Consider the following 20091-nt stretch of genomic DNA (forward strand, 5'->3'; position numbering starts at 1 on the left):
ATTGTGGTCCTGCCTGTGCCACTTACAAGCTATGTGATCGTAGGATCTTCACTTGGCCTCTAGGAGCCTCAGGCTCTTTTATAAAGTATGGAACTGTGTTCTCAAGAAAGTTACATGAGATATGCAAAATTTATATGGCAAAGAGTAAAACACACTTAATAGTAATTACTACTGAATAACTAGGTGGTCTCCAAAATACTCTTTTACCACAATAAAGATCACAAAGGAAAAAAGCAGTCTTTTACATACTTTGTCCACTCCTGTGTTACTTTGTATAATTGTCTTCTTTAATTTATTCAAGGCTCTTAACATATTTCTCCCGGGGGCGTCCCCTGGTGACACAGTGGTTAAAAATCCGCCTGCCAATGCAGGGGACACAGGTTCGATCCCTGGTCTGGGAAGATTCCACATGCCGCGGAGCAACTAAGCCCGTGAGCCACAACTACTGAGCCTGCGCTCTAGAGCCCACGAGCCACAACTACTGCGGCCTGCGCATCTAGAGCCTGCACTCCGCAACAAGAGAAGCCACTGCAATGAGAAGCCCGTGCACCACAACGAAGAGTAGCCCCTGCTCGCCGCAACTAGAGAAAGCCCACGTGCAGCAACGAAGACCCAATGCAGCCAAAAAATAAATTAATAAAAATAAATTAATTTAAAAATATATATTTCTCCCAGATAGATATGAATTATTTTCGAGGAAAAAAAATCTTTTTGACAGTGTTACAAGTGGACCATGGATGAGACTAAAAAATTCAGACCTTGGGAAATGTATCAATATTCACACTATTCTGTGTTTAACAGCAAGTTAAACACAAGCATTTCTCTTGAAGAGAATGGATGACAGCGCTATCACCCATTCTGGGGAGTGTCTAATTGTAATACAAGGAATAAGCTAAGTCCTTTGGATGGGGATATACTAGAGAGTAGACACTGCTTGCCGTATGGTCCAGGAGTAGTTGGGTCCAAACACCCAGGAATCTACAGTACTTCTGGTAGGGAGCCAAGCGGAGACAGGCCTCCCTCTCTCTGCTTCTCTTTAGTGGTACATGTCCCTGTAGCAACAAAAACATGATCGCAGTTTCAGGGAGAGTCCAGCCTCTACCTCCTGGAACTGCATGCATCTGTGATCAAGCTCTCTGAGTGAGCTGGAAGAGCATTTAAGACCAATACTCTGAACGCCAGTACAGTCCCTCCTAGGGGGCTGCTGTGGGACACACAGGAATGCTTCAGACTGCAGACGGCCGTGCCCAGGAAAGTGGTTTTCTCATGAAGGTAATAATAGCGTGGTGACAAGATGAAAAATAAAGGGTAAAAGAAACTAAGGTACTTAGTCTACAGCATGCATGAAATTGCTGGGGAGGATACTGTGATTCAGGTTAGTTTCTGACAGAAACCATAAGAGTTCATGTTTTAATTTGGGTTTAGAAAAAAAGCATGTAAAATCATTTTCACATCACAGGCTAGTGAAGTCACCAATATTAAAGTTGTACGATCACAAAAATTGTGTTGAATCTGCATTGCCAATGAGTATTGTTAATTGTGTATAATTATGACTATGTATTTATTATGTATAAATATGTACAACATATTTTCTCTATTTTTCCCAATTTGAGATAAACCTGGCTAAATCAGTAATACCTAATCTCTACAAGTTCTTCTTGTATGTGCATACAAAACATAAGCTTACAATGCAATTGTTTTAGAACAACTCTTTCAAGAAAATGTTGACATAAAAATATGTGTATATGTGTATATTGCTTTTCTCTTTCTCTACATTCTCATTCTTCCTCTACACATACACAATCAAGAAGAAATTCACAAGACATCATAATGGGGGAATTAAATTTTGGGGTCTTGCTTAAGAGAAAGGTTTACATTTAAGTTTTTTTTTTTTTTAATGAATGTATTTATTTATTTATGGCTCTGTTAAGTCTTCGTTGCTGTGCGCAGGCTTTCTCTAGTTGTGATGACCGGGGGCCACTCTTTGTCTCTGTGCGCAGGCTTCTCATTGTCGTGGCTTCTCTTGTTGTGGAGCACGGACTCTAAGCGTGCAGGCTTCAGTATTTGTGGCACTTGGGCTCCGTAGTTGTGGCTCGTGGGCTCTAGGAGCTCAGGCCCAGTAGTTGTGGCACACGGGCCTAGTTGCTCTGCGGCATGTAGGATCCTCCCGGACCAGGGCCCGAACCCGGGTCTCCTGCGTTGGCAGGCAGATTCTTAACAACTGCGCCACCAGGAAAGCCCTACATTTAAGTTTTAACTCTGGTTCAAAAGAAAAAAAAATTGAAAAGACCACAATTTTCAATTCATACACCAGAGAGTTGCAAGAAGAGAACAGTATGTATCAAAAAGGCTCTACTGGAAAAATCCCCAACCTATCAAACTGTCCTTTACTGTATTCACAGATTTATGCAGATGTGTAAAGAGGTTCATTCACTCTTTATTAACTGTAAAGATAGATAATTGACATTATATATATTTTGTGTACTAAAAGAATATAAAAGAGTGGCTTCAGAATTGAAGGTTTGTTTGATATTAAGCCACACTTAGAAGTTAGTAAAATAAAATTCTATCTAGGCAACACATATAGCTTTGGGAAGGAGTAATATTACGCATAACTCCATGATTAATCCAAATCTTTTAATATCCTTTAAGATTCTCAAACCAGAGCCAAGAATATTTGGTCTATAGTTGATTCTCTCTATCTTTTTATAGCATATTGCACTTAATCTTAAATTCCTGATTTACGGTAGAATTTATGGATATTCCCACTGGGATACTAAAGCTCTTAATTTGTTTACATATTTTGGCTTTTTTCCAGATTTATGTGACCAGTAACTGATCCAAGAAACAAACAGGCGGAAATGTCTTTGAATAGCATTCTTTTTCTATCAGGTCATACACATCTCCATTGAGTAAAACAGGCCACTGAATTCCTGAACTCGGCAGTTCAATAATACATTTTTAAAACTCAGGTGGGATGAAAGAGAATGATTTTCTATTCAAACAAGAAAAGAAAAAGGAACTATGAACTTAACAGGGTCTTAAAAACACATACACAGGATGGAAAAGGAATTCCTCCAAACTACTGAAAAAAATTAGTAACATAGATTTTATCATCTATTTCCTCCTCCTCAAAGGGATGTTTTGTTATCTACTTAGACTGAAGAGCTTGCTTTCAATTAAATTAAGTGCTCAGATGTAAAGAATAGAAAAGGAAAAAAAAAAAGAAAAGAAAAAGCTTTCCAGTTTCATTAGGTCCCATTTGTTTATTTTTGTTTTTATTTCCATTTCTCTAGGAGGTGAGTGAAAAAGGATCTTGCTGTGATTGACACCATAGAGTGTTCTGCCTATGTTATCCTCTAAGAGTTTTAGAGTGTCTCTCCTTACATTTACGTATTTAATCCATTTTGAGCTTATTTTTGTGTATGGTGTTAGGGAGTGTTCTAATTTCATACTTTTACATGTACCTGTCCAGTTTGCCCAGCACCACTTATTGAAGAGGCTGCCTTTTCTCCACTGTATATTCTTGCCTCCTTTATCAAAGATAAGGTGACCATATGTGCATGGGTTTATCTCTGGGCTTTCTATCCTGTTCCACTGATCTATCTTTCTGTTTTTGTGCCAGTACCAGACTGTCTTGATTACTGTATCTTCGTAGTATAGTCTGAAGTCAGGAAGCCTGATTCCTCCAACTCCGTTTTTCATTCTCAAGATTGCTTTGGCTATTCGGGGTCTTTTGTGTTTCCATACAAATTGTGAAATTTTTTATTCTAGTTCTGTGAAAAATGCCAGTGGTAGTTTGATAGGGATTGCATTGAATCTGTAGATTGCTTTGGGTAGTAGAGTCATTTTCACAATGTTAATTCTTCCAATCCAAGAACATGATATATCTCTCAATCTATTTGTATCATCTTTAATTTCTTTCATCAGTTTCTTATAATTTTCTACATACAGGTCTTTTGTCTCCTTAGGTAGGTTTATTCCTAGATATTTTATTCTTTTTGTTGCAGTGGTAAATGGGAGTGTTTTCTTAATTTCACTTTCAGATTTTTCATCATTAGTGTATAAGAATGCCAGAGATTTCTGTGCATTAATTTTGTATCCTGCTACTTTACCAAATTCATTGATTAGCTCCAGTAGTTTTCTGGTAGCATCTTTAGGATTCTCTATGTATAGTATCATGTCATCTGCAAACAGTGACAGCTTTACTTCTTCTTTTCCAATTTGGATTCCTTTTATTTCCTTTTCTTCTCTGATTGCAGTGGCTAAAACTTCCAGAACTATATTGAATAAGAGTGGTGAGAGTGGGCAACCTTGTCTTGTTCCTGATCTTAGTGGAAATGGTTTCAGTTTTTCACCATTGAGGAGGATGTTGGCTGTGGGTTTGTCATATTTGGCCTTTATTATGTTGAGGAAAGTTCCCTCTATGCCTACTTTCTGCAGGGTTTTTATCATAAATGGGTGTTGAATTTTGTTGAAAGCTTTCTCTGCATCTATTGAGATGATCATATGGTTTTTCTCCTTCAATTTGTTAATATGGTGTATCACGTTGATTGATTTGCGTATACTGAAGAACCCTTGCATTCCTGGAATAAACCCCACTTGATCAGGGTGTATGATCATTTTACTGTGCTGTTGGACTCTGTTTGCTAGTATTTTGTTCAGGATTTTTGCATCTATGTTCATCAGTGATATTGGCCTGTAGTTTTCTTTCTTAGTGACATCTTTGTCTGGTTTTAGTATCAGGGTGATGGCGGCCTCATAGAATGAGTTTGGGAGTGTTCCTCCCTCTGCTATATTTTGGAAGAGTTTGAGAAGGATAGATGTTAGCTCTTCTCTAAATGTTTGATAGAATTCGCCTGTGAAGCCATCTGGCCCTGGGCTTTTGTTTGTTGGAAGATTTTTAATCACAGTTTTTGCACAGCAAAGGAAACCATAAACAAGACCAAAACACAACCCTGAGAACGGGAGAAAATATTTGCAACTGAAGCAACTGACAAAGGATTAATCTCCAAAATTTACAAGCAGCTCATGCAGCTCAATAACAAAAAAACAAACAACCCAATCCAAAAATGGGGAGAAGACCTAAATAGACATTTCTCCAAAGAAGATATACAGATGGCCAAGAAACACATGAAAGAATGCTCACCATCATTAATCATTAGAGAAATGAAAATCAAAACTACAATGAGATATCATCTCACACCAGTCAGAATGGCCATCATCAAAAAATCTAGAAACAACAAATGCTGGAGAGGGTGTGGAGAAAAGGGAACACTCTTGCACTGCTGGTGGCAATGTGAATTGGTACAGCCACTATGGAGAACAGTATGGAGGTTCCTTAAAAAACTAAAAATAGAACTACCATATGACCCAGCAATCCCACTACTGGGCACATACCCTGAGAAAACCATAATTCAAAAAGAGTCATGTACCAAAATATTCATTGCAGCTCTATTTACAATAGCCCGGAGATGGAAACAACCTAAGTATCCATTATCGGATGAATGGATAAAGAAGATGTGGCACATATATACAATGGAATATTACTCAGCCATAAAAAGAAACGAAATTGAGCTATCTGTAATGAGGTGGATGGACCTAGAGTCTGTCATAGTCAGAAAGAGAAAGACAAATACTGTATGCTAACACATATATATGGAATTTAAGAAAAAAAAATGTCATGAAGAACCTAGGGGTAAGACAGGAATAAAGACACAGACCTACTAGAGAATGGACTTGAGGATATGAGGAGGGGGAAGGGTAAGCTGTGACAAAGTGAGAGAGTGGCATGGACATATATACACTACCAAACGTAAAATAGATAGCTAGTGGGAAGCAGCCGCATAGCACAGGGAGATCAGCTCGGTGCTTTGTGACCACCTAGAGGGGTGGGATAGGGAGGGTGGGTGGGAGGGAGACGCAAGAGGGAGGAGATATGGGAACATATGTATATGTATCACTGATTCACTTTGTTATAAAGCAGAAACTAACACACCATTGTAAAGCAATTATACTCCAATAAAGAATTTTTTAAAAAATCAGAATTGCACATAATTTTCACAAGTCACAAAATCTTCTTTTTTAACCACTGAAAATGTAAAAACTTCACTAACAAATAAATAAACCCAATTTAAAAAATGAAAAAAAAAGAAGTTGTGGCACATATATACAATGGAATATTACTCAGCCATAAAAAGAAATGAAATTGAGTTATTTGTAGTGAGGTGGATGGACCTAGAGTCTGTCAAACAGAGTGATGTAAGTCAGAAAGAGAAAGACAAATACCGTATTCTTACACATATATATGGAATCTAAGGGGAAAAAAATGTCATGAAGAACCTAGGGGTAAGACAGGAATAAAGACACAGACCTACTTGAGCATGGACTTGTGGATATGGGGAGGGGGAAGGGTAAGCTGTGACAAAGTGAGAGAGTGGCATGGACATATATACACTACCAAACGTAAAATAGATAGCTAGTGGGAAGTAGCCGCATAGCACAGGGAGGTCAGCTTGGTGCTTTGTGACCACCTAGAGGGGTGGGATAGGGAGGGTGGGCGGGAGGGAAGTGATATGGGAACATATGTTTATGCACAACTGATTCCCTTTGTTATAAAGCAGAAACTAACACACCCTTGTAACGCAGTTATACTCCAATAAAGATGTTAAAAAAAATAAAAAGAAAAAGCTGACATACCAACCAACCAACCAATTTCAATAGCCCATTTTATAATGAGGTAGAACAAAGAACAAAATGGATAGCTCCAAAATGGGAAAGCTCCAGGAACCTCATTTAATCTACTAGATGCTTTCCCAAACCTCATCCAAATAACCCAATTATTACAGTCCACATACTAGTGGAAATTCTTACAAAATTGGCCTCCATGTGAAATCTCAAATCATGTTTCCACTCAGGTCAAAAAGATCACTAGGATTGTCTTGTGGAAGCTTTTGCCTCTGGCTTAACTGCAACTTTGCAAAATGGAAAATGAGGGAATGCATCCAGGTAAAATTCTGGATGCAGATTTTAATCAGATTTTTTAAAACCTCAAGTAAAGAACAGTCCCTCCTAGTTGTAATCCAATTCCCTGAAACAGTATCCAAGGTAAAATCAGAAATTCTGGATTTCTAGACTCAGTTTGGCTTCCAGTGTGCTGGGTGATCATGAGCCCTTAATCTCTGCATCTGCCTTTTTGTAATTGTTATACCACAAGGTTGATACAGACCTACCTCAGAGAGACCCTGCAAGGATTAATTAAGGTTAAACAAGAAGAGAAAAGTGCATTAGACAATCCAGGCTTCGTCTATGCTGCTAAATAGACCCAGATGTTTTAACACCTGTTCAGATTATTTGGTAGCATCGTCACAAAATAGAGTAATTTGCATAATGCATTTCAGCTGTAAAGACTTCTAAAAAATATCCAATTACTTTTATTTTTATTCTATAGTACTTTCATTAGCAACAGAAAACCTGATTTTTTTCCTCAATACACACTAACGTGTTAAAGTCAGATTTTGTGTTTTGTGTTGCACAAATTTAGACGTGAATCTTTTTTTTTTTGCAGTATGCGGGCCTCTCACTGTTGTGGCCTCTTCTGTTGCGGAGCACAGGCTCTGGACGCGCAGGCTCAGCGGCCATGGCTCATGGGCCCAGCCACTCCGCGGCATGTGGGATCTTCCCGGACCGGGGCACGAACCCGTGTCCCCTGCATCGGCGGGCGGACTCTCAACCACTGCGCCACCAGGTAAGCCCAGACGTGAATCTTTTATCTGGTGGTGTTAATGTATATTTTAATAAAGCCTTAAAATTAAAAAAAAAAACCTTATATAAAAGTTATTTAAGGACTCATGATAAAACCCTGCACGATTTTTTTTAGGTTACTTTTTTTTTGGAGGGAGGCGCTGTGTTGGGTCTTGGTTTCTGTGCGAGGGCTTTCTCTAGTTGTGGCAAGCGGGGGCCACTCTTCATCGTGGTGCGCGGGCCTCTCACTATCGCGGCCTCTCTTGTTGCGGAGCACAGGCTCCAGACGCGCAGGCTCAGTAGTTGTGGCTCACGGGCCTAGTTGCTCCGTGGCATGTAGGATCTTCCCAGACCAGGGCTCGAACCCATGTCCCCTGCATTAGCAGGCAGATTCTCAACCAGTGTGCCACCAGGGAAGCCCTTAGGTTACTTTTTAAGTCCTGGCAATCCAACATCATCACATGTAGTCATCAGAGTCCTTTCTCAATCTTCACAGAAAATACCATTTGTAATATTTCATTTACCTAATCAATATTTATTGAGAAAGCCAAACTGATCAATGTTATTTCACCAACTGCAAAATTCAGGTTTCAGCTCCGTGTGTTAAAAAAGAGTTCAGATTATTTATCCATTCACGGACTCAATGTCGGGCACATATTTTGTGCCAGATATTATTCTAGACAGTCACTAGAAGGTATCATATGAAGATTCAAAGTTCTTGCTTTTATATAATTTAAATTCTAATGAAGAGGCAAAACTTAGAGATGTGAGAGTAAAGGAAATTCTTTTTAAGGAACTAATTATTAGACTGATGAGCAAATTGGAAAAAAAAGAGCTGGTTATTCGAATATTTAAGAGGACAAAACTTCTGACTGAGGAGACACTATATTTGTTTTTGGACACCAATGACAGAATAGGAAAAATCAAAATTGCATAATGAGGTTTTCAATTTACAGTAACACCAGGAAAGAGTAAATCACAGCAAAGAAATGTGGAAAGTGTTTGTAAAGGCTATAATTTCCAACACAGGGTTCAGCCCACTCTTTGCTGGTGACTCAAAGTGGGACTTCTCCTTTGAATAATATTATTTGAAGTTTTAAAAAATTTATCTTTTTTGATTGAAGTATTATTGACATACAACATTATATTAGTTTCAGGTGTACAACATAATGATTCAATATTTGTAGACACTGCAAAATGATGCCACGCTATGTCTAGGTACCATCTGTAACTACCATCTCTAACTATACAATATTACAAATTATTTTTCTTGTTGTAATTACTTTCAAGATTTACTCTCTTAGCAACTTTCAAATATGAAGACATTTTTAAAAATCGCAGGTTCTAATATTTCAGATATGAAGAGAAAAAATTCCTGGCTCTGCTCAGGTCAAGCTCATCACACTGACACCGTTCACCCCAAATTTTCCCACTGAGCAAACACTGTGAACATTCATGCTTAGGGAAGTCTCATGACAAGGGAAGACTTCATACTGCCTCCTGCCTGGGCATTTCTCTAGACCTTCCTTTCTCTATTAAAGACAATGAATGGATTTCAACTTCTCTTTTCAGGTCTTGTGTTGCTGAGGTGCAAATGTCTGTATGCAACTCTGGTTCATCAAGGAAGTATTTCCTTCTACTTTTTCATCTTCCACTTTTGTTATCCAAATATGCCGATCATTCATTGCCTGAGGAAATCCCAACAACTTCAGAGCTCACAGAGATCACTATCTCTGTGAGTGATAATAACTGTATGTGAGTATCAGTCTTTGTATGTTTTACTGGCACATGCAGATCCAAGGATGTTCTAAAATATGTTTGTGTGTTGGGGGTAGCAATGCACAAAGGAAAGGAAGAGTATAGCAACACTAAAAGGTAATGGGCTTTACCCATTTTCTTTCTCTTGCTATTAACGAAAATAAAATTGAGATTCCCATCTTTGAGAGTCATTCTTTAAGGGATCTTAAAATAGTATGTTTTACAGACTCACAGACTTAGAGAACGAACTTATGGTTACCAGGGAGGAAGGATGGGGGAGGGATATATTGGGAGTTCAGAATTGATGTGTACACACTACTATATTTAAAATAAAATGCTGTTCCATGGGGAAAAAAATAGTATGTTTTATAATATTATAAAGAATCATGCTTAGGAATATAAGCTCCAAAGTTAGATAACCAAATTTGAATCACATTTTGCCCACTTGGTGCTCGAATGACTCTGTTACTCAAAGTTATTCAAAATGTATGTGCCTTAGTTTCTTCATCTTTTAAATGGAGACTGGTATACTACCTAGTACATGAAGTCATTATGGAAAAAAAGTTATGTACATGCAAAAGTACTAAGAACAGTTTCTGGAACACAGTAATCATTCAACAAATGTTAGCTATTTCTACTATCTATTATTTTAGTAGCCCGTATGTTAACTCAATGTCATTTCAGGCCCAAAAAAGTTTAACTTCTTTTGAAAACTTTTCTATAACATTCAGGTCTATTTTCCTCCTTCAGTAACTACTAACTAGGGAAAGAGGCATCCAGAGAACCTTCTAATACTTTGGGATCATTGCCCTAACCAACAGTTCTCCTGGTAAATGTTCTGCTTTAGCAAAATGTGTGTCTCCAGATATATCCTAGACTTGTGAGAGCAAATGTACCACACACTGCCACAGATCTTCTTTCCTTGCTTACCAACTGGTGTTCGATAAAATGATTCAAAATTCTGTACTAGCAAAAAAAAAAAAAAAAAGCCAATGAGCAATTATTGAGCTCACCTGTCTGCTGGAGACCCTGCTGATCTCAGCTGGGCTTCTGCATCCATTTGTTAATTAGCTGGAGGTCAGGTGATCCCGGCTCTCGTTTTTCCTTTGGGAGGCAGCAGGCCAGGCGGGGTGTGTACATCATGGTGGTGGCAGAAGTGGGAGAGAGCAAGCAGCAACATGCAGGGTCTCTTAAGCCTAGTCTCAGCGGTGCACTGCCACTTGTGACTCACTCTGTTGGTCAAAGCAGGTCACAGGATGAATCCCAAAGTCATGAAGTGGACATATATTCCTCATATGGAAACTAAATGGAGGGAAAGAATATTGCTAAATAGTAATTCAACCCACCACACCCATGCAGACATTATTAAGTGGTCACAATATTCTTTTCCACTGTGCCTAAGTATAGCTTTTATATCCTTAGCTGCCACAGTAATTGCTGGTAAACCTGCTAAATATGAGGGAAAGAGAAAAAATCTGGCTGAGACTTCTGGTTTTGCAAATTTTTAATATATTTTACAGAATAATATATCTGAATCTCAAATTCTATTTTCCTCTAATGTAAAAGATCACACTTATATTTTGAGAATGTTCTGTTCAGTTATTCAGTTGAGACTGAGTCAGTTTGAAAAATATGTACATATACACTAAATATCAATGAAAATTGTCATTAGATTTTAAAATATCAATAATTTAGTTATCAATTACCTACATTTTGTTGTGTAAAGAGAACATTTAAAATATTTAATGGTAGTTTCTTACTTTTCATTGAAAAAGATCCATACCTTTTCACAGTTTTGAAACTAAAACCACACAAGAACATCTATTAATGTTACAATGCCAAACACCAGCTACACAGCCACTTCTTGTCCACGTATTTTAAACCATATTAATAAACCCTAAAACAATATGTATTTTTCATTTATTCTGTTTATTTTTGAATTAAACTTTTAAAACAATTTCAATCTTTCTTATCTCAAACGGCTTTCTTCACATTTTAATTAAACTATTATCATGTTTTCTTGATATAGTTAGTTTCAATATTAAAATGAAGTAAAATTTACATATTTAACATAAGAAAATGTACTACAACTTGATTTTTATAAAATCAATATTGTATTTATATATATATAAAACGTAAAATTTGATAGGTATAATTACAGATGACCCTCGAACAACACAGGGATTAAAGCTGTTGACCCTCCCAGCAGTCAAAAATCTGTGCATAATTTATAGTAAGTCTTCTGTATCCATGGTTCCTTCCTAGCTACTGCTGAAAAAAAAACACGTATTGGACCAGTGCAATTCAAACCTGTGCTGTTCAAGGGTCAAATGTACAGTAAACTAGCATAGGAAAAGAGCGTTTTCCTGGTAAACCAATGCAAAATGCTTAAAGTGACCACAATAAGAATGGCTCTCGGTAGAATATAGGGGTCTGAGGTCTTGGTAGAATATAGGGGTCTGACTTTCATCTGTAGTTGAGTCTATTTGCAAGAAGTCATCTCTCAAATTGAGCACTCTCATGAAAAAAAAAATACTACCTCTTACCAATACGTCATTAATCAAACTACCGATCATGCTGTGTTAACTTCCTAAAAAGGTTAACTTTAAATTGCATGTAATTAAGTAGCATACATTTAAAAAGAAAACATCCTTTCCACAAAATTTGCACAGGTAGAAAGCAATTTCAGCAACCCTCAGGCATACTTAGTATAATTTTTAAAGGGATTTTGAAAAGTAAAGTGAAAATGGACAGTTTTCATGAAAGTAATTAAGTTTCCCAAAGTGGAGATGAATATATAACTGTAAAGTTGCCTCTGGATCTCTTAACAAATAAAATAATCAATTAATTTATCTTTCCTTCCTGGCCAATAATTCTCTTCATTCCCTTTATCCTTAGCTACAATTTCTGTATGTTGGAAAGATGGCTGGAAAGCCAAAAGCTTCAGGACTTTCCTCAGGTCACTGGACTGATCTGTCCCTCCTCGTCCATTCCTCCAACGCTCATTCGGAGCCTCTGGCTCATTTCCGAAGGCCTCTCTGCTGGATGTCCTTTGCCTGCAATCATTGTTATAGAGGAAATGAGCTTAAAACTTATTCTCCGTGGTCCTGAGTTTAACATGTGTCTTTGGAGAAGGTAGTGAGGATCCCTGAGCCTCAATTTCCATCTAAATTGTAAAGGATGTGAGGAGATTTCTTTAAATTATTTTCAATGCTGTGAATCACTTTGTAAACTATAAAGAAAAAAATTAAATGCCATAATGATGATGATGATGATGATTTCAGACATCGTCATCTTAATATTTTATTAACTAAATCTCATAACACTAAATGTTTACAATTGCCTAGGGTAAAGGCATACTAACTGTCCCAAGATAAATTCTTGTCTGGTATAATATTCCCTTCTGTTGAAATCTAAGGTAACTCAGTCATTACTCAATAGATACAGTGATGCTTGTGCCAGAGACTGCCTAGTTTCCCATCACGTACCTAAAGGCACTGATTTTCTCCTTAAAATCTTCGTAACTTTTCCCCTTTTGCCTTTATGAGCACATTTCAAATTCTTAAAACATTTCCACCTGAAGATGTCAAAACACACACCTATGACCTTTTACAACGTAGCCAACCTGCCTTAACGACAACAGACATTCTAACCAAAATCCACACACTGCCCATATATTTCCACCCTCAAGATTTTTAATTAAATGATTTATATTTCTTAAAATCCCTAGAGAAAGAGAGAAAAAGTGGCGAGCCCAGGAATTGAGATCTAAGCCTACATTCATTCAAACAACACATTTCATTTAGGAGAATGAATTGCAATAATTACTTCATTTCCTCTATATTCTACTCACTATTATTTAAATGTAAAATATAAACTCTCCTACTATTATGGATACTTGAGAAATGAAGGCAAAATCACCCAACATGTTAAGAAGAGACTGCACAAGGTAGATATTTTGTAGTCTTTTTTTTTTTTTTTTGCCGTACGCGGGCCTCGCACCGTTGTGGCCTCTCCCGTTGTGGAGCACAGGCTCCGGATGCACAGGCTCAGCAGCCATGGCTGACGGGCCCAGCCGCTCCGCGGCATGTGGGATCTTCCCGGACCGGGACACGAACCCATGTCCCCTGCATCGGCAGGTGGACTCTCAACCTCTGCGCCACCAGGGAAGCCCTCGTAGTCTATCTTTAACTGAAAACATTTCATGCAATTTCTATAGTTCCCACGTGCAGCCTAAGCCCTGGCATAATCTGATCTATGTGTTTTTATGAAGTGTATATATAGAATAAAAGGCATCTCTAATGACTGGATTGACAAAACTGTAAAATATAAGGTAAGGGAAAAATCATCAATATTTAAGATGTATATACCAGTGGAAATTTGAAAGAATAAGAACTCGATTTAAAAAGGCAGCAGTTACCCGTATCAAAAGAAAATTATTTTATGTGCAATGGACTCTCTTCCTTTTAGAAGAAGACTAACTTAAGATTAACCAAAATAACGTCACTTTCATGAAGCTTTCCAGTCTTCTTTTAAAGTTATTCAGAAAAATCAGAAGCCTTTAAAAATAATGTAAGTCAAAACTATATTTCATAAACCAAGGAAAACATACAATTTTAAAACATTAGAAAAGCAGGAGATTACATCTCCTTTAGAGATCTAGGGTAATGTGAGGCTAATGGTACAGATACTCAAACCAGAGTTCACTGCTATCTCCTTTTTTTTTAAGGTGTGAAAAATTGGAATGCAATTCAAAATAACCCATGGAGAGAGGATAATGTTAGAATTAACAATACTCATTAATCTTATTTATTAGTTTCATTATAGTGTGATTTACTAATTAACAGAGAGATAATAGTTGACATTTCCTAAATTCTCATTCCTTGGAGAATTAGCTGACTCATCATTATTTCTATTTTACCTTTCATGCCTTTGTGAAAAGGCACACATTCTTTATGTGAAGGCTATTATTTTCCACTTATCTGTTCTTTTCCGGTTTAAGCAATTTATATTTGACATGCATAAAAAGTTTTTAAGTTCACCTAAGCATCACATCCTCCAAATTATAAAAGACATAAAATACAACTTAAACATTCTACCATATACAATTCGGAGAGAAGCACAAAAGAGATACTTAGGTAAATGTTTCTAAGAACACAGTAGGTAATTTTCTTCATGTTCTTTATGCTACCAGTAGTTGACCAATGAGTCCGGAATTTCTTTCTTTGATTAAGGCAGCAATAATGGTGGCACCTTGCCTTAAACTTTCCTGTAGCTTCTGTTCATCCTGAAAGAAAAGATAAAACAATAATTATTTTAGAAAGAAAAGGTATCAACACATTAAATTTAATAAGGACCTACTTTTCTTTTTTAAAAAAATTTAGTTTTGAAAAACTTTATAAACATAAATACATTGTATAAGTTTAAGGTGTACAATGTGATGATGTGATATACATATATACAGCAAAATTATTACTAAAGTAGGGTTAGTTATCACACCCATCATCTCATATACTTACTATTTTTTGGAAGGGGGGTGAGAACATTTAAGATCTACTCTCTCAGGAACTTGGAAGTATACAATACAGTACTGTTAACTATAGTCACCGTCTGTACATTAAATTCTCAAAACTTACCCATCTTATAAATGGAAGTTTGTATCCTTTGACCAACATCTCCCCATTTCCTCCACTCCTTAGCCCCTGGCAACCACAATCACAGACTCTGTTTCTATGTGTTCAAGGAGACACTTTGCAAGGCTTGCTATTCTTTGGGCTCAGCACTGCATAGAACTCAGACCACAGCCATTGTCCCAAATAAAGGAGAAACGCTTTTATAAGCACTTTCAGTATAGAAAAAATATCTGCTGAAAGTACCAAAAGAAGCAATGACACAATTTCAAAAGCTAATAATATGAAACAAAAGATTATTTTCCCTTAATCCAATATTGAAGACCAACTTTGGCTCTTCACTTAAGTGTGAATATTTCTTTGATGATACAAGCCTTCTCGTCACCTTTTTTTTTTTTTTTCCTGAGGGTTCTTCAACAACAGACTTTGTTATAAACTGTGAGTACTGGTGTGGAGGAAGAAAACAAAACAAAAAACCTGCTTGTTTTTGAAGTAAAGATCAGGCACATTTGTGAAATGTAAGTTGCTAAAATGTGATTTTCCCTTTGAAATCATATTTCCCTATGAAATTCTGTTTTTTCTAATTATTTAGGCTTCTTGAAGGTATGAGGGGATGATAATATGAAGGGAAAATGAAATAGGAAACAGAGTTAATATGTTAAATCCTTGGGTTATGAATTGTGCTAGGCTCAAAAAGAGGGATCTGGTAACCAATTTCTACACTTCGGCATCGTCCGTAATGCCTTATCCCAACATTGAGTACATCACTGGGACCCATTGTTTCTACCTCCTTAACGTTTCTTGAATCCATATACTCCACTCAAACTGCCACTGCCAGCATAATACCTCTGGCCCTGAATTACCGAAACAATCTCATAGTCTCTCTGAAGTCTGTCCTCTTCTATCCTATTTCACACACAGCAATGAAAATACTGATTTTAAATAATAAAAATCTGATCACATCATTATCCCTCATAAAATCTTTTGAAGGCTATCTTTAAACTTCAGGATCAAGTATTAACCCTTTACCTGGAAGGTCTTTTATCCTTCCAGCCTCTTCTTACCATTCCCTTAAAATCACTCAGTTCTCCAAGCCATGTAGAACTGTTTAAGATTGCCCAATCTGGGCTTCCCTGGTGGCGCAGTGGTTGAGAGTCCGCCTGCCGATGAAGGGGACACGGGTTCGTGCCCCGGTCCGGGAGGATCCCGTATGCCGTGGAGCAGCTGGGCCCGTGAGCCATGGCTGCTGAGCCTGCACGTCCGGAGCCTGTCCTCCGCGACGGGAGAGGCCACAGCAGTGAGAGGCCCGCGTACTGCCCAAAAAAAAAAAAAAAAAAAAGATTGCCCAATCAAGCCATTTTTCAAGGTTCCCTTTGCACCAGCTAATCCCTTTGCCAGAAAAGCTGTCTCACTCCCTCTCCTGGCCTAGCTTACCCTAGTTACTCTGAGGTTCAACTCAGATATCAGTGACTCCTGAAATCTCCCTTGACTGCTGTTCTTCAACCCAATTTGAGTGAGGTGAATCTATACACTTCCACAGTTATGAATTCCTCTAGCACACTGAATTCTTACAGTCTTTTTAGCTGGCCATCTATTCCACCAGATGATCAGTTTCTTGATGTAGAGAATATTTTACCTTTGAATATAAAAAACTTAGTTCAATGCCTAACACATGGTTGCCCTCCATACATTATAACAAATTCAAAACAAAGGAGGGTTGACAATGATAGACAAATGTTCACCCTTTCAGTCTGACTCATTTGTTAACAATGACCACTATTTGGTTACTTTGTTTACTCCTATTTACATATTTAGCCAGAAGTCTGGCAACAGTACAAAGAAGAATATTATCTTATCAAAGCCTTCCCACTACCACCACGCCTCCACTAGCCCAGGCTTGGGTTTCTCATCTATGATGATAGTAGTAAGAGATCACCTCTGCTTAAACTATTCTTTCCCGTCAGTTTCCCTGATTGTGTTCTAAGAGGTGGAACTGGGAAAGATGCACAGGGGCTGTATGGTGGCTACTTTGCCTCTTGTGAGTGAGTTTTAACGACATTTCAATAATGGATTTCAAATGCTGTACCGGTTTCCAGAATATCAAATCACATTAACAAATCATTTAAAAGCCAAATATGTTTGAGCTTAAAATGTGATTCACTTATATAGGAGCAGATATCATTCATGACACACCATTTATAAATACAGAAATAGTATTCTAAAACTGAATAAAACACAAACCAACTATAGGTATGTATTTGTCACTCAATAATTAATTAATTACAATGTTGCAGGGTATGATACACATCTACTCCCAAGTCTCATTAAAATGAGATATACAACAGATGATGATAATTAAGGTTTCCCATTCAAAAATAAACAGAAAAAGGCTATCTGTATAGCCTCTTTGAAACCAGTTTACACTTATAATGAAAGCAGCATGGTAACAAAGATATGAAGGGGGAAAACCTGTTTAAGATCCTAGGGCTAGAAAAATCACTTTTCTCTATCTTGGAATAAATCTTCCATGCTCATTTTGATTACTCCACAACTTACATATCTTTAGCTACTAACAAATTTAAGTAAGATTGTTCTTTTAAAGATTACTTTGGCAATTTTTTATAGGCATCATTTGGAAAGACTCGAATTCAGTGAGAAGAACCTATGTTATTCCACTAAATATTTGTTTTCCCTCTCTGCCTGACCTCAATCATTCCATCTTTGAAAAATACGGAATTTTAAGAGCCGATTTAAACAAGATGGTGAGACATACATATACTAAGAAAATTCTAGTATGTAGAAAAATTAGATAGACAAATAATTTATGGATTTCAAACTCATTTCAAAATTCCATACCTCTATAAAAGTATTGATAACGTAAGTAAAAAATGCAAGGAAATAAATCTTTAAAAAGCATTTCCTGCTGAAAGTGGATTTGCAAAACAGTGTTTTCAATCCTTGATGGAGATAGGGAGTGGAGGGGCATTCCAGGTGGTCGTTTTATTATCAATCATCCATATTTATGCACATGTATATGCATACATTCCTTTGTGTGCTCCAAATATTATATAATAAAAATGTTTAGTGTTATAACTACGTGAGCAAGGTCAACATGAACACTGAAAAATCATGTTGATGGTATGCACTCTTGATATGCTATCATGAAATGGTATTTACCTCTGTGGTCTCCCTCCTGAAAACCCATAACGCCAGTCTAATCATGAGAAAAAACATCAGACAAACTCCAATAGAGGGACATACTACAGTATATCTGACCAGCACTCCTCAAAATTATCAAGTTCATAAAAAACAAGGTTAGTCTGAGAAGCTGTCACAGCCAACTGTGGAGACATGACAGTTGTCTCCTAAGGAGACATGACAACTAAAGGTAATGTGGTATCCTGGGATAAAAAAAAAATTTTGGTAAAACCAAGGCAATCTGCATAAACTATGGCTTAGTTGTTAACAATAGGGGAAACTGCACAAAGGGCACAAGGGAACTCTGTACTATCCTCTCAATTCTTCTGTGAATCTAAAACACAAAGTGTATTATTTTTCAAGAAAAGATGTGTTTAATCAGGCTCTAGAGTCAGATTGCTGGTATTCAAATACTGGCCTTCACAACTGTCAGACATCTTTGAGCAAATTATCAAAGTTTTATAGTTCTGCGTTTTTCATCTAAAACTGGGGTAACAATATTATCTACTTTACAGATTTTTCTGTAGGGACTAAACCAGGTAAGACATGTAAATCACAGATACCTAACAAATATTCTATAATAACAGCTGTTAGAATTATTATTTTTACGGAGGGTACTGTTTCAGCCACAACAGAGTAGCTGATAACACCTACTCACCATACATAACCATTAAATCTGGTAAACTCTATGTAAAAATGTTGTTTGCGGATCTAAGACAATAACCAATGCATATCTACAGTCCTTGAAAGCAGAGACCATTCATCTCAGATGTCTTGTTGAGAGAATTTTTCGAAACTATAAAGAAGAGAAATAGAGTCCAAGTGAATGATGGTCTCTCTGGATATAAAAGACAGAGATTACAATTTAAAGTTGACAAAGTGCCTCAGATTGTGCGAAAAACATCCCTGCGATGGGAGAGTTGCAAAGAAGTCCTAAAATTCTGCTGAAAATTCCCCTTATGTGGCCAATTCCTAATCGGCACTTGCACAGGTAGACTCCATGGGGCCTAGCAGAGAATAATTTCTGGGAAGCTGGAGCAATGAGCAGAGATTTCAGAAGCTGCACTGCACTTAGAAGATTAGATGTGAGGTAGGCTAGAACAAGGAGACCTTGGTGAAGACCATGCCTATAACCTAGGCATAAAGACAAAACTGAACTAGAACTGCCCTAACAAAGCTTTACAATCTCCAGAAGAGCAAGTTGATTTCCCAGTAACACACATGCTTGCCAGAACAAATTTTAATATTCTTTGGAGGAAGCTAAAATAAACTAGAGCTTTTATAATGCTTTGTAAGTAACAGATGGCATACAATAAAATATTACTTGACAAGTAAAGAACACAAAGCAGCAAAAATAAATAAATAAATAAATAAATAAATAAATAAATAAATAGACTACCCATAAACAAGAGCCAAAAAAAATCAATTTAAACAGACCCAGAAATGATCCATATATTGGAATTACCCTGCAAGGATTTCAAAGAAACTAAGATTAATATATTTAAAAAATAGAGGAAGAGAAGGAAACGTTGATGAAAACTGGAAAATTTTAACATAGAATTGGAATCTCAAATAAAAAAACAATTTTTAGGCTTCCCTGGTGGCGCAGTGGTTGAGAGTCCACCTGCCGATGCAGGGGACATGGGTTCGGGCCCCGGTCCGGGAAGATCCCACATACCGCGGAGCAGCTGGGCCCGTAAGCCATGGCCGCTGAGCCTGCGCGTCCGGAGCCTGTGCTCCGCAACGGGAGAGGCCAGGACAG

The 20091-nt window shown here is 37.4% G+C and overlaps 1 protein-coding gene across 2 annotated transcripts in view; it reads right to left on the reverse strand.

Annotated features, from left to right (window-relative positions):
- The window catches only part of CRPPA (CDP-L-ribitol pyrophosphorylase A), a 352865-nt gene that overhangs the window by 35358 nt on the left and 297416 nt on the right, over positions 1 to 20091 (reverse strand). For both annotated transcript variants that reach the window (XM_049714562.1, XM_004263477.3), the window contains exon 10: positions 10515 to 14788. In XM_049714562.1, coding sequence (XP_049570519.1) covers positions 14684 to 14788 — 105 coding nt within the window. In that variant the 3' untranslated portion in view covers positions 10515 to 14683. The remainder of the gene's footprint in view (positions 1 to 10514; positions 14789 to 20091) is intronic.

This window comes from Orcinus orca, chromosome 9 (assembly GCF_937001465.1).
Source record: "Orcinus orca chromosome 9, mOrcOrc1.1, whole genome shotgun sequence".
Lineage (NCBI taxonomy): Eukaryota > Metazoa > Chordata > Mammalia > Artiodactyla > Delphinidae > Orcinus > Orcinus orca.